At 44.1% G+C, this 14,756-nt stretch overlaps 1 protein-coding gene across 5 annotated transcripts in view; it reads right to left on the minus strand.

Annotated features, from left to right (window-relative positions):
* Positions 1 to 14,756, minus strand: part of LOC126997288 (hydroxymethylglutaryl-CoA synthase 1-like) — a 93,908-nt gene that overhangs the window by 6,003 nt on the left and 73,149 nt on the right. The window contains exon 10 of one of the 5 annotated variants that reach the window (XM_050858286.1): positions 9,369 to 10,013. The exons of the other annotated variants lie outside the window; for them this stretch is intronic. Within the exon in view, the coding sequence (XP_050714243.1) occupies positions 9,988 to 10,013 (26 nt within the window). The 3' untranslated portion in view covers positions 9,369 to 9,987. Of the gene's footprint in view, positions 1 to 9,368; positions 10,014 to 14,756 lie in introns of those variants that run through there. 5 annotated transcript variants of the gene reach the window in all.

Below are 14,756 nucleotides of genomic sequence, written 5' to 3' on the forward strand. Positions count from 1 at the left end.
GAGCCGTGAACATGTGCTGGAACCTGTGCCTTTGACATACCACTTGAATATAAAAGATGAATAAATTTGAGCTTATTATTAGTTTTAAGAATGCCTATTTGGAATGTGATGAGAAGACAGATAAAAAAAAAAAAAAAGTTATAGAAGCCTTCCAAAACAGCATAATTACCCAGATTATTCAGCCACCAGGTATCCAGGAACCCAAGTATCCATCAAAAATTTTCACCTAAAAAAAAAAAAAAAAAAAAAAAAAAAAAAAAAAAAATCTTACAGGTGTAAGATTTGAAATGCCCGTACAGTGCGCTGTCTACTTTTGGGTCCCTGAGTTCTAAATAGGAGGACAGCTCATCACCCCAGCAGCACTGCAACTGTTGCAAAGGGTATCTCCCCGCCCCTTGACTGAACAACAGCTGAACCTGCCCTCAGTTCACCCATGAGCTCCCCTTGTATGTGGATACTTTACCCCTCTGTTTCTACTTGATTGAAATTATGACTGGCTGAGAATTATACAGTCGTCCCTCAAATAGTACGTTTTTGGTTTTATACAGATTGTCATGGAAGATTTTTTTAGGATTTTTAAATTTCCCGCTCATCACCAAGTAGCCACGGCGTGGTGGCAACACTTTTCTACCAGACTGCCACCCATGCGCATCTCCTCAGTCCATGTGTGTGCACAACTTCAGGAGAAACCTATGCACTCTCCCCAAGTCCGTGTGTGTGCACAACCTGAGCTACGCTTCTCCATTACCACATAACATGAACATGGGGCCCAAGAGACAAGCCAAAACACTTGCTGAGAGCACCCCAAAGCATTTGAGAAAGGTATTCACCTTGCAGAAAAATTCAGATTTAAGAAAAGTTACGTTTTGGTATGAGTTCAGTTGCGGTAGGGAGAGCATACCACGTGAATCCGGGTCCCGCCTGGCTCAGCTTCTACTCACCAGCCAAAGTTGCCAGTTATGCATTTTCTGCTGTAGTGTTACCACGATGCAAAACTGCTAAGACATATAAGAAACAGTAAAGACTGCGAAATTCTGCAAGACCTAAACAAGATTTGGAAATGGAGTATGGAATGGGAGATGAAATTCAATGTGAAGAAATGTCATGTTATGTAAATGGGAAAAAGTGAAGCAAGACCAAAATGGACATATAAAATGGGAGATGGTGAAACATTAAAGAAAGTACACAAAGAGAGAGATCTGGGAGTAATAATGCAAGATAATAATCAGCCAGAGTCATATAAATCGGATATTCGGTGATACGTATAACATGGTGAGAAATATAGGAATAGCATTCCACTACATGGATAAGGATATGATGAAAAAGTTAATTACCACTATGGTCAGACCAAAGTTTGAATATGCGGAGGCAGTGTGGTCTCCCCATAAGAAGAAACACATAAAGAAACTAGAAAGAATACAAAGGATGGCAACAAAAATGGTTCCAGAGCTGGAGGGATTGACATATGAGGAAAGACTAAAGGAAATGGAATTACTAACACTAGAACAAAGAAGAGAAAGGGAAGACCTAATACAAATCTAAAAATTATTGAGCAAAATGGAAGAAGTAAATAACGAGGAGTTACTACTAAAAGAAGAAATAAACAACAGGAACACAAGAGGACATAGAAAATTATTGAGGAAGGGAAGATGCTTGAGAGACATAAAGAAATATAGCTTCCCGCAAAGAAATATAGAGGTTTGGAACAGACTAAGTGAGAATGTCGTATCGGTGAGGAGTGTGCAAAGCTTTAAAGAAAAGTTGGATAAATGCAGATACGGAGACAGAACCACACAAACGTAAAGCCCAGGCCCTGTAAAACTACAACTAGGTAAATACGCTCATACTGCGAGTGTCTGGACAGCATGCAGGTTGAGTCTTTTCTGAGGCCATGTGCAGCGGGTTACGTCAAACGCTTGGGGAGGAATTTTTGATACGCAATAACTTTGCTCTTAGAGGTCATATCATGTTGAAAAGTACATCATTGTACTCAGAATTACAAAGAAAAATGGATTATTACAAAGAAAATTATCTTCTGGCATTTTCAAAGTTTGTGATTTTTACCCAGAGCACAAAACGGAAATTAATTCAGCCACCCGTAAGACAAGGGTTAACAATGTCCCCCAGAAAGATGGTTAACCCTTTCATTGCTAAACGCTTGCAGCGGGCGTTAGGCGTATTTGCTGGTGGCGCTAAACGCTCGCTGTGAGCTCCAGCCGCACTCAAATCTCCCGCGTATGAGTGTTCCAACACTAATTCTCACAACACAGGATTGCCAATTGAGTGGGTTCTTCACTAAATTTGGTGGAAAATCATATCAGCCCAGCGCGGCAAATCTATGGACGAGTAACTGGTGGATGTTCTTGCCCAATATAGCGTCATTTTTGCATAGCTTCACCTATCACCTGACTGATTCTTTACCCAAATAGTTGTAAATATTGCAGTTGGCAATACTCCCTTGCCAGAGTCTGAAAAAGAGATGTCCGCAGTTACCTCAACATGGCTGATCATCCCGCATGCACCGACGTAAGTGTTAACATTCAACACTCCCTGAACGTGCATGTACGTTCGCAAGAGAGGCATAGATAACCGACTCCTATAGATCTGGACCTCCTCTTTCCAGTGGTGTTTTTGGTTTTTAGCTGTGATGAATAGTTTTTGAGATACAGAGGTTAAAAGAAACTCCCCCCCCCATTGGGCTCCCCGACTGCGCCTGAGGGGATGATTGCATCCAGACTGCGCGCAAGGAAAGGGTTAAAAAGGATAGTGCTGCAAAGAAGAAAACAGGAACAGAGGATACTATGCTCACAACAGCAGGAACAGTGTGTGAGCCTCGGCGGCTTGTATGCCCTCCTGGACGTGACTGACTCCTGTTTGCCCTCCATCTCGGACAATATGTCGAATTAGCTTCACATTGATGGTCGAACATAGTTCCGGTACCTCAAGAATAGGGAAACTGCAACTGCTAGCCTGCTAAACCCTGGTGCAAAGCCTACATTTCCAGTATAGTTAGCGGTTGCGAGAGTTTCCGTAACAACCATAGCACATCGATTTGTGTTTTATATTATCTATTATTGCTATTTGTTAGTAAAATTACTTTTATTCTGTATAAAATAACATGTAAAATGATTATTTGTAAGTATTTTAGGGGATATGGGATGCATTAATTAGATTTACATCATTTTCAATGGGGAAATTTGTTTTGGTGTGCAAGCAAAATTCTGGAACGAATTAAACTCATAAATCAAGGTATGACTACATCTCTATTTCCTTCTCCCTGCTTTCAGACTCAATCTGGGCTCTAAGCACCAGGTTTTCTTGCTTCCACTCAGTCTAATTTCACTCCATTTCCTTAATTTCTTCTCAGAATTTTGTTCATTGTCTGCCTGCAGCCACTCCCTTCTTCTCTCATAGCCTCCATCACCGACAGTTAAATCTCCAAATGGTGCATTCAGCAAGGCTGGTGATTCATCCATATTATTTCTTGATGTTCACTATTTCTGGTTTCAAAGTTCTCTTTCTGTTTTAGGAGATTACCACTTAATTAAGTAGCCCAAGCCACCTTGACTAAGCTAGTTCTCTTCTGGAAGTGATGGCAAAATGTACCTGTTGCCAAAATGGTACCTGTTGTTGCTGCGATTCCCGTGAGTCAAGCTGTGTGTGTGTATCTAGCTAATTGTATTTATCTAGTTGTGGTATGGGGGCAAGGAGCTACGCTGGTACTGTCCGGGTCTGTCCTGTCTCTGTATCTGTTATAATCTTGGCCTTTCATTAATCAATCATCTTTGCATGGACCACTTCTTTTTCCAGGCCATTCCAGGTCTCCCCCACTCTTTGTGGAAAAATGTTCTCCTTAATGTCTCTTCTACTGTCCACATTCTCTATCCCACGCAGCACCCTATACACTGCGATCAGATCTCCTCTCTCCCTCCTTTGTTCCAGTGTCAGTAAGTTCAACCGCCTCAATCTCTCTTTGTATGTTAAGTCTCTTAGTCCTGGAGCCAACTTTGTTGTTACCCTCTGAATCCCCTCTACTTTCCCTATATTTGTCTATACCCAGCGACCATACCGTTGGTGAGTGTTCCAGCCTTGGATGTATCACTGTCACAGTCAGTTTCTTCATCAGTTCCTCATCCAGATATTGAAAAGCAACTTTTATGTTCCTCACCAGGTTGTATATCTCACTGTCTACAATTCTATTTATGTGTTTCTCTGGCGACAAATTATCCGATACAGTTACTCCCAAGTCCTTTTCCATTGATGTTTTCTTGATGCTTTTATTTCCCATTGTATAGTCTTTTTACTTTTTCCAAATTCCATCACACTGCACTTTCTTCTGTTAAATTCCATTACCCATCTACGACTCCATTCCCATATCCTGTCCAGGTCCCATTGCCTTGCTTGACAATCCTCTTCACTTCCAATCTTCCTCAGCAACTTAGCATCATCGCCCTGCCTGGTTAAACTCTTTCATCTCTGCCTATCAACATCTACCTTTCCTTCCTGGTGGAAGTATGTCTTTGTACAGCCTGTGCCTAAGAATGGTGACCGTTAATCCCTCAAACTACCGCCATATAGCTTTACTTTCCTGTCTATCTAAGCCTTTTGAATCAATCCTTAGCCGGAAGATTCAAAAGCACCTTTCCACTTCTAACCTTCTATCTGATCGCCAGTATGGGTTCCGCAAGGGGCGTTCTACTGGCAATCTTCTTGCTCTCTTAACTGACTCTTGGTCATCCTCTCTTAGCCGTTTCGGTGAAACTTTCTCTGTTGCGCTAGACATATTGAAAGCCTTCAATAGAGTCTGCGGTGGTAAACGGTCACTGTTCTTCCCCTAAACCTATCAACAGTGGTGTTCCACAGGGCTCTGTCCTATCACCCACTCTCTTCCTGTTATTCATCAATGATCTTCTTTCCATAAAAAACTGTCCTGTCCACTCATATGCCGACGACTCCACTCTGCATTATTCAACTTCTTTCAATAGAAGACCCTCTCAACAGGAAGTACACGACTCCAGACTGGAGGCTGCAGAACGCTTAACCTCAGACCTTGCTATTATTTCCGATTGGGGCAGAAGGAACCTTGTGTCCTTCAATGCCTCAAAAACTCAATTTCTCCACCTATCAACTCGACACAATCTTCCAAACACCTATCCCCTATTCTTCAACAACACTCAGCTATCACCATCTTCAACACTAAACATCCTCGGTCTATCCTTTACTCAAAATCTCAACTGGAAACTTCACATCTCCTCTCTCGCTAAATCAGCTTCCTCGAGGTTGGGAGTTCTGTACCGTCTCCGCCAGTTCTTCTCCCCCGCGCAGTTGCTATCCATATACAGGGGCCTTGTCCGCCCTCGTATGGAGTATGCATCTTACGTGTGGGGGGGCTCCACTCACACAGCTCTTCTGGACAGAGTGGAGTCTAAGGCTCTTCATCTCATCAGCTCTCCTCCTTCTCCTGATAGTCTTCTACCTCTTAATTCCGTCGCAATGTTGCCTCTCTTTCTATCTTCTATCGATATTTCCATGCTGACTGCTCTTCTGAACTTGCTAACTGCATTCCTCCCCCCCTCCCGCGGCCCCGCTGCACTCGACTTTCTACTCATGCTCATCCCTATACTGTCCAAACCCCTTATGCAAGAGTTAACCAGCATCTTCACTCTTTCATCCCTCACGCTGGTAAACTCTGGAACAATCTTCCTTCATCTGTATTTCCTCCTGCCTACGACTTGAACTCTTTCAAGAGAAGGGTATCAGGACACCTCTCCTCCCGAAATTGACCTCTCTTTTGATTCTTTTTTAGGAGCAGCGAGTAGCGGGCTTATTTTTATTATTGTTTCCTTTTTTTGTGCCCTTGAGCTGCCTCCTTTGTTGTAAAAAAAAAAAAAAAAAATCGGCAAACAAACTCATATAACTGTTCACTCCATCTGTCATGTCATTAATATAGATTGCAAACATGACCGGAGCCAACACTGACCCCTGTGGGACTCCAGTGATCACTTTCCTCCATGAGGACCTCACATCTATGACTCCACTGACCACTTTCATCCGCAAGGACCTTATATCCCTGATCACAGTCCTCATTTCTGTTTCCTAAAATGTCCTTCATCCACCTCAAAAGTCCTCCTCAAGTCCTCCAATGTGCTCCATCTTCCACTGCAGTCTCTTATCTGGCACTTTGTCAAATGCATTCTGTAGATCTAAGTAAATTCCATCAGCCGAACCATCCCTTTCCTGTACTGCCTATCACTCGAGTAAAAACATATCAAATTTGTTGAACAAGATCTTTCCTCCAGGTAGTTCATCCATTTATCTTCGATCTTCACTACTACTCGTACACTAAGACTTGTCAGAGACTGGCCTATAGTTCCAAGGGTCTTCCCAGCATCCTCCTTTGTAAATAAATGGTACTGGCTACATGTGCAGTGCCGCCTCACCCGGCAACTGGGATAACTGTCTGAGAGGTACTTTTTCTACTGAACTCGATTCCTTTTTTCTATTTCGGGATAATGCAATACAAGATGTTGTTAAGAGCAAAATGTTCAAACATAGTACAGGTAACTCTCGATTTACACGAGTATTGTGTCCTTGAAGAGGTCGCGTAAATCAAAAACAATGTAAATCAAACAAGAGGTAGGTTTCTATTGAAAAATAAATATTCACTTCATTCAGTGGAGGGAGAGAGAGAGAGAGAGAGAGAGAGAATATCCATATCACCGAGATATCCACTCAGGCACTCAGTCTCAGCCTCACTCGTGTGAGAAAGAAATGAGGGACACCAGGAGCGACTGGCTAGTACTGGTACCAGTACCGAGCAGTCTGGTTACCGGACCGTACCGTATAGCTGGTACCATTAGTACTGGTACTGGTACCGGTACCTCCCTACCCCTATTGTTGAGTAGCGTGGCAGTGTGGGTACTGTAATGTTGTTCAAGTGGTGCGCGGGAACGAGCTCAGCCGTGTGAGTCCAGTTGAGTGAGACATCTGGTGGCCACTCCATAAAATATCGCGTATAAATAAAAAAAAAGTGTAAATTAAACATTTATTTGGATTTTGGACCCCGTGTTATTTAAAAAACGCGTAAACCAAACTCGCGTAAATCGAGTCACCTGTACCTGCTGGTCCTGCTGGTCAGGAAAAAATATATTTCACCCATTGCCACTGGGTGGTGAATGTACTATGTCATGAATACATTCATGAATACTTTTCATTGAATAATACCTTCTTGATGTAACTGGGTATATGGGTGAAACACAATGAGCCTGTATCAAGCTGGACTACAGGTAACTCGGGATTTAAGCGAGTATTGCGTCCTCGAAGAGGTCACGTAAATCAAAAACAATGTAAATCAAACAAGAGGTAGGTTTCTATCGAAAAATAAATATTCACTTCATTCAGTGGAGAGAGAGAGAGAGAGAGAGAGAGAGAGAGAGATCCATATCACCGAGGTATCCACTCAGGCACTCAGTCTCAGCCTCACTCGTGTGAGGAAGAAATGAAGGACACCATGAGCGACTGGCTAGTATTGGTACCGGTACCGAGCAGTCTGGTGCCGGTATCATACCGTAGAGCTGTTACCGTTAGTACCGGTACTGGTACCGGTACCTGCCCACCCCTATTGTTGAGTAGCGTGGCAGCGTGGGTACTGTATTGTTGTTCAAGTGGCGCGCGGGAAGAACTGAGCTCAGCTGTGTGGCCGCGGCGCCGTGTGAGTCCAGTTGCGTGAGACATATGGTGGCCACTCCATAAAATATCGCGTATAAGTGGAGAAAACATGCAAATTAAACATTTATTTGGGTTTTGGACCCCGCATTATTTAAAAAACGCATAAACCAAACTCGCGTAAATCAAGAGTTACCTGTACACAGTCACTGTCCACACTGGCAAGTGGCAACTGAGTCATACTCCAGACGCCACAATGCAGTCTGCGAACCAGCACTATACATTACATGTCCACTCAGAAGGCTAGAGTTGTAAGGAACAACGGATGTTTTTTCTGATAATTGATTTTCGAGTATTCATCAGATTATTCGCAGAATATGAATACTTTTTCCTTGCATTTGAATATGAATGAGAATACATTAGTTTCTATCAATAGTTTTTTAACCCTCTCACACACCGCAAGTTTCCAATAAGTTTCTGTTCCACTCACCATGCATTTCTCAGGCCCGACTGGCCTTTTTTTGCCGCTGCGATACTCTACATTCCCGGACGTATTTTACCCTCACAGATATATCATACCTCAATAAATTTGGTCTCAATGGCTTCATAAAGATTTGTACTAGAACATGCGCAAATAAAAATAGACGAAAATATATATATAAACAATACAAACTTGTTTCAAGTCTACGTATTGAGTATTGTAGACAATAAATCCACGGTACCAACTCTTCCCTACTCGCTAGCTCAAAATTTTGTGGGCCAACTTTTTAGCCGAATATATATTTCGAAGCAGAATTTAGTGACGATTCTTATGGTATCCTCAAAATCCTCAAACGCCTATTAGTTCCCGAGTTACACCGAGAAAACTGTATTTTTTTCCTCTCCCATCAGAGTAGGCTAACAAATAAGAATCGCTCAAAGCTCCTCATCTACGCTCCTTAGAAAGGTTGCCATATGTTACCATAAAGAAACTTGTCCCAACAAATGACGCTTCCAAATTTGACGCACTTTCACCGAAAACAATTTTTAATAAATTTTTTTAACTTTTATGACACGTTTCACGTCATCGTGCGCCAGGACCTTTTACCCTCTGATGACGCGAAACACGTCATCGTGCACGAGAGGGTTAATACGAATACAGGTAACTCTCGATTTACGCGAGTTTGGTTTATGCGTTTTTTAAATAACGCGGGGACCAAAATCCAAATAAATGTTTAATTTACACGTTTTTTCACTTATACATGATATTTTATGGAGTGGCCACCAGATGTCTCATGCAACTGGACTCACACGGCGCCGCGGCCACACAGCTGAGCTCAGTTCTTCCCGTGCGCCACTTGAACAACAATACAGTACCCACGCTGCCACGCTACTCAACAATAGGGGTGGGCAGGTACTGGTACCAGTACCGGTACTAACGGTACCAGCTATACGGTACGGTACTGGTACCAGACTGCTCGGTACTGGTACCAATACTAGCCAGTCGCTCATGGTGTCCCTCATTTCTTCCTCACACTCTCTCTCTCTCTCTCTCTCTCTCTCTCTCTCTCTCTCTCTCTCTCTCTCTCTCTCTCTCTCCACTGAATGAAGTGAATATTTATTTTTCAATAGAAACCTACCTCTTGTTTGATTTACATTGTTTTTGATTTACGCGACTCCTTCAAGGACACAATACTCGCATAAATCGAGTTACCTGTACATTCAAATAAGGTATTCAAATGTATTCAAATATGAATACCAAATAGGAATACTCCATCCCTGAATGGCTCTCTATGTGAACACAAGATCAAGTGTGAAGACTGGAGCATGAACCTCGGATGGCTTTGAGATAAGGGTGGGGGTCTACCAGGGGTTGGCCCTGAGCCCCCATTGTTTGCAGTGGTGATGGAGGAGAAAACATGGGGAGAGAGAGGAGGCTTGTGGGAACTGTTGTATGCAGATGGCCTGGTGAAAAATGCAGAAAGTGAGGAGGATGCATCTGACAGGTTTAGAAGATAGAAGACCGGGATGGAGAAGAGAGGATTGAACACTGATATGAGAAAAAGCTAAGGTGACAGTGACAGGGCAGGCCCCTGGAGTGAGGCTGGAGACAGGAGGGCACCCATGCAGTTGTTGTGGAAGAGGGGTGTGCACTAGCTCCGTCCTGTGCATGGGGTGTGGGAAGTGGTGCCACAAGGGATGTTCAGGGCTGAGGATTGTGAATCAAGCAGGGGTGAATTACAGGTGCCCAACATGTGAGTGAGGGGACAGGGAACAGAGGAGGGAGGAGGAGACAGTGGAGGTAGACGGAGGTTGTCTTCAAGTGGTGGCCCAGTTCTGCCATCAGGGAGAGATGTTATCAGGTGAGGCTGGAGGAGAGACAGCAGTGAGAACAAGGATAGCAGCTGCTTGGAGAAAATGGAGAGAGTTAACAAGCTTGCTGGTCAACACTTGCCTGCACCATAATGGACTAGAGCCAACCACCAGGCCCCATCAAGGAAGCCTACTGGTGCCATGGACAAAAATGTAAAAAAAATAAAAAATAAATAAAAATCTACTGTACATGTGTTAGGCCAGTGCTGCTATACGGAGAAAAAACATGGCCAACAAAGAAGGAGTTGGAGAGGATGATAAGGAGCAGTGACTGCTGAATGCTGAGATACATGGGGAATGTGAGAGGGGAAGACAGGGTATTGAGCAAGGAAGTGATGTGTGGTGTGGAGGACATGGTGAGTGTGCTGAGGAGGCACAGGTTGAGATGGTATGGGCACGTCAAGAGGAGGGAGGAGGGCCATGTACTCTGTCGACTTCCTGGTGAGACCCACGACTGTTATGCATTATGGTGCCAAGGTATGTGAAGCTTTTGGTGACCTTGACATCTTCACCACATGCATGAACAGACTGAACTGTCATCCAGCAAGCCTTCAGAAGACTGAACCTTGGTTTTGGCCCAGGAGACTTTCAGTCCTAGAGGCTTCACAACCTCATACAGCAACACCATGACCTCCAGTGATTCCACGAGAACTTCAGCATCATCAGCAATAACTAGGTCAATGACTTTGATGCTACCAGCAGATGCTCCATGATTAATTTGATCAACAACTTTGCTTAACCCTTTCATTGCGCTTGGTGAGGGAGGCGACGATCCCCCCAGGCGCACTCTGGCAGCCCAACGGGGGGGGTCTCTTTTAACCTCTGTATCTCAAAAACTATTCATCACAGCTAAAGACAAAAACACTATTGGAAAGAGGAGGCCCAGATCTATAAGATTCAGTTATGTATGCCTCTCCTGCAACCGTACAGGCACTTTCAGGGGTGTTGCCTGTTTTTTTTTCTTTTACAACAAGGGAGACAGCTCAAGGGCACAAAAAAAGGAAACAATAAAAAAAGCCAGCTACTCACTGCTCCTAAAAAAGAATCAAAAGAGGTGGTCGAAAGAGAGGTCAATTTCGGAAGGAGAGGTGTCCTGATACCCTGCTCTTGAAAGAGTTCAAGTTGTAGGCAGGAGGAAATACAGATGAAGGAAGATTGTTCCAGAGTTTACCAGCGTGAGGGATGAAAGAGTGAAGATGCTGGTTAACTCTTACATAAGGGGTTTGGACAGTATAGGGATGAGCATGAGTAGAAAGTCGTGTGCAGCGGGGCTGCGGGAGGGGGGGAGGCGTGCAGTTAGCAAGTTCAATAGATCAGTCAGCGTGAAAATAGCAATAGAAGATAGAAAAGAGAGGCAACATCGCGATGGAATTTAAGAGGTAGAAGACTATCAGTAGGAAGAGGAGAGCTGATGAGACGAAGAGCCTTAGACTCCACTCTGTCCAGAAGAGCTGCATGTAAGATGCATACTCCATACGAGGGCAGACAAGGCCCCTGTATATGGATAGCAACTGTGTGAGGATGAAGAACTGACGGAGATGATACAGAACGTCCAACCTCGAGGAAGCTGATTTAGTGAGAGAGGAGATGTGAAGTTTCCAGTTGAGATTTTGAGTTAAGGATAGACCGAGGATATTTAGTTTTGAAGAAGGTGACAGGTGAGGGTTGTCAAAGAATAAGGGATAGGTGTTTGGAAGATTGTGTCGAGTTGATAGGTGGAGAAGTTGAGTTTTTGAGGCACTGAAGGACACAACGTTCCTTCGACCCCAATTGGAAATTATAGCAAGGTCTGAGGTTAAGCGTTCTGCAGCCTCCAGTCTGGAGTCGTGTACTTCCTGTTGGGACGGCCTTCTATTGAAAGAAGTTGAATAATGCAGAGTGGAGTCGTCAGCGTATGAGTGGACAGGACAGTTTGTTATGGAAAGAAGATCATTGATGAATAACAGGATAGGACAGAGCCCTGTAGGACACCACTGTTGATAGGTTTAGGGGAAGAACAGTGACCGTCTACCACCACAGACATAGAACAGCTGGAAAGGAAACTGGAGATAAGGGAACAGAGAGAGGGATAGAATCCGAAAGAGGGAAGTTTATAAAGCAAAGACTTGTGCCAGAATCTATCGAAGGCTTTCGATATGTCTAGCGCAACACTTATGTCTGTGCGTGCACAACAGCCAGCCATATTGGGGCAACTGAGTAGGTCTTGATGGAGTGCTGGCAGGGTAGTATTGTCAAGTGCAAAATTTACAACTATTTGGTAAAAAAATCAGTCAGGTGATAGGTGAAGCTATGCAAAAATGCCGCTATATTGAACAACAACATATGCCAGTTACTTGTCCGTAGATTTTCCGCGCTAGGCTGATATGATTTTCCACCAAATTTAGTGGAAAACCCACTGAATTGGCAATGCTGTGGGGTGAAAAGAGACTCGTAAAACATTGTTGGAATGCTAATACGCAGGAAATTTAAGTGAAATTGGAGATCACAGCAAGAGTCACAAATGATGCTACCACTCGCAGCGAGCGTTCAGCAATTTAACCCGTAAACTGCGGCAGACATCTCAAGATGCTATGAGTTAGACTACGCCAGACATCTCAAGATGCTATGAGTTAGACTACGCCAGACATCTCAAGATGCTATGAGTTAGACTACGCCAGACATCTCAAGATGCTATGAGTTAGACTGCGCCAGACATCTCAAGATGCTATGAGTTAGACTGCGCCAGACATCTCAAGATGCTATGAGTTAGACTGCGCCAGACATCTCAAGATGCTATGAGTTAGACTGCGCCAGACATCTTAGGATGACACATGTTCCAAGGTGAATATTTATATTTCCCGCGATACCAAAGTATATTCCAATGAACCTCGTGGGGCAACATCATCCCTCTTTTGCACCATGTAGTCACCATCGTCATATTAGTTGCTCTTTAGCAGCCATGGAGAGTAGAATTATGTCATCTACTGATGCCAACCAGTCTCATATAGCTCCTGTGGTCGTGACCGAGGGGGAGGCATGGGAGGGGGTGAAAAGAAACTGTTGGTAAAGAGAAAGATTGCAGTAGACAAATTTGAAAGAGACAGTGATTCAGATTGCATTCAACCATCAGATTCAGCTGGTCTGAGGAAGCGTGGTAAGCGTGAGCATGCTTCTGGCGCTCAAGGTCACAGACACGCTGCCTCTCCAACAGTGCGGAAAGTTACTAGCTAGCCTAGTCACTCACTGACACCATCATCACTGTCCGATGATTCAGAGTGGCAGAAAGATGAGGAAAACGACAGTGGGGGTATAAGAGAAGACTCAGCTAATGAACTGAGTGAGGGAGGGGTGTCAGCTGGTGTGGGAGAGGAGGGGGAGGCAGAGGGAGAACAGGAGCCTCAGAGACGCGAGACAACGCGTACTCCATTCGTCTGGTCTGATGGATCAGATTTTGTGCCAGACATTCATAACTTTGACAAGAATATTGCTGGTGTGACTAATGACTGGCCTCTTGACAATGATGCGCAAGAGGTTGATTATCGAAATTGACAAAGTGATGTTTCCTGTGATATATTTTGTTTGTTGTAACTGGAATGAATAATTAGCGGCAAGAGAATGTTCAGACGTGACTGTGCCGTGTGTCATCTTCCCTCTGCCACCGTCCTATCTACCCCGTCACTACCAGCGCTCCCAAGGTCGCCTCATATCCGCAACCTTTATCCCGCCATCATTGCCACATTACGTGAATTATTATTATTTTTTTTGCACTATTTGGTGCTCAACACGTCTCTCGAGTGTTGTAATACTAAAAATTGTTTTCAACCAGGTTATTGTTTTGCCATTTATTGCGCACCCAGGAGCTATTCCCGAATCTTAATTGAGCAGTTTATGGGTTAAGGGTTAATTCCCACTCCATGCAAGTGTTAAAAAGTGACAGAGCAAGGATGCACCCCTGCCTCACTCCAGAATTAACAGGGAAGAAGTTGGAAATCTCAGTCCTTGCAGGAATTCCATGGACCCACAGAATAGCCCAGAGTGCCTCACGATGCACTGAGTCAAAAGCTTTCTTGAGATCAACACAGACTGCTAGGACCCCCTACCCTGATACCCCTGATGTGTAATAGGATCTGGTCAATTGTTGACTTGATGGGCGTGAACCCAGATTGCTCAGGTCCTTGAAACTTTAGCAGGTGAGACTGAATTTGCATCAGCAGCAGATGAGTGAACACCTTCCCCGGCACACTGAGCAATGTAATACCACGGTAATTTTTGCAGTTATATTTGTCCCCTTTCCCTTTTCAGATAGGGACAACCAATCCCCTATTCCAGTCAAGAGAAATGATACCAGACAGCCATACAGCAGATGGCACTGGATGCAGCCAAGGATCAGGGCTTCACCTGTGGCTTTCAACATCTCTGCACTGATATTACAGACCCCAGCTACCTTTCCACCCTTCAACTTCCTCACAGCCTCTCCCATCTCCACAGGAGGGTAGAGTTTCATCCATTAGTGAATCAGCAGCCACTATCTACAACCCAGCCAAAGGGAGCTGTTCACTTGGGGGCATCACCGTGTACAACTGCCCAAGCTACTCGACCCAACGAGCCCAGTACCCATCCACATCTGATACTATCTGCCCAACAGTCGCTTCAAAAGTACTCATCAGTAATGTGGATTTGGAGCAGAGCTTCTTCAGAACTCAAAAGGCAGGTCTAAGGTCATTTGCACATAGACAACCCTTGACATCTTCAATGAGATT

The sequence above is a fragment of the Eriocheir sinensis genome, chromosome 12 (assembly GCF_024679095.1).
Source record: "Eriocheir sinensis breed Jianghai 21 chromosome 12, ASM2467909v1, whole genome shotgun sequence".
Taxonomy (NCBI): Eukaryota; Metazoa; Arthropoda; class Malacostraca; order Decapoda; family Varunidae; genus Eriocheir; species Eriocheir sinensis.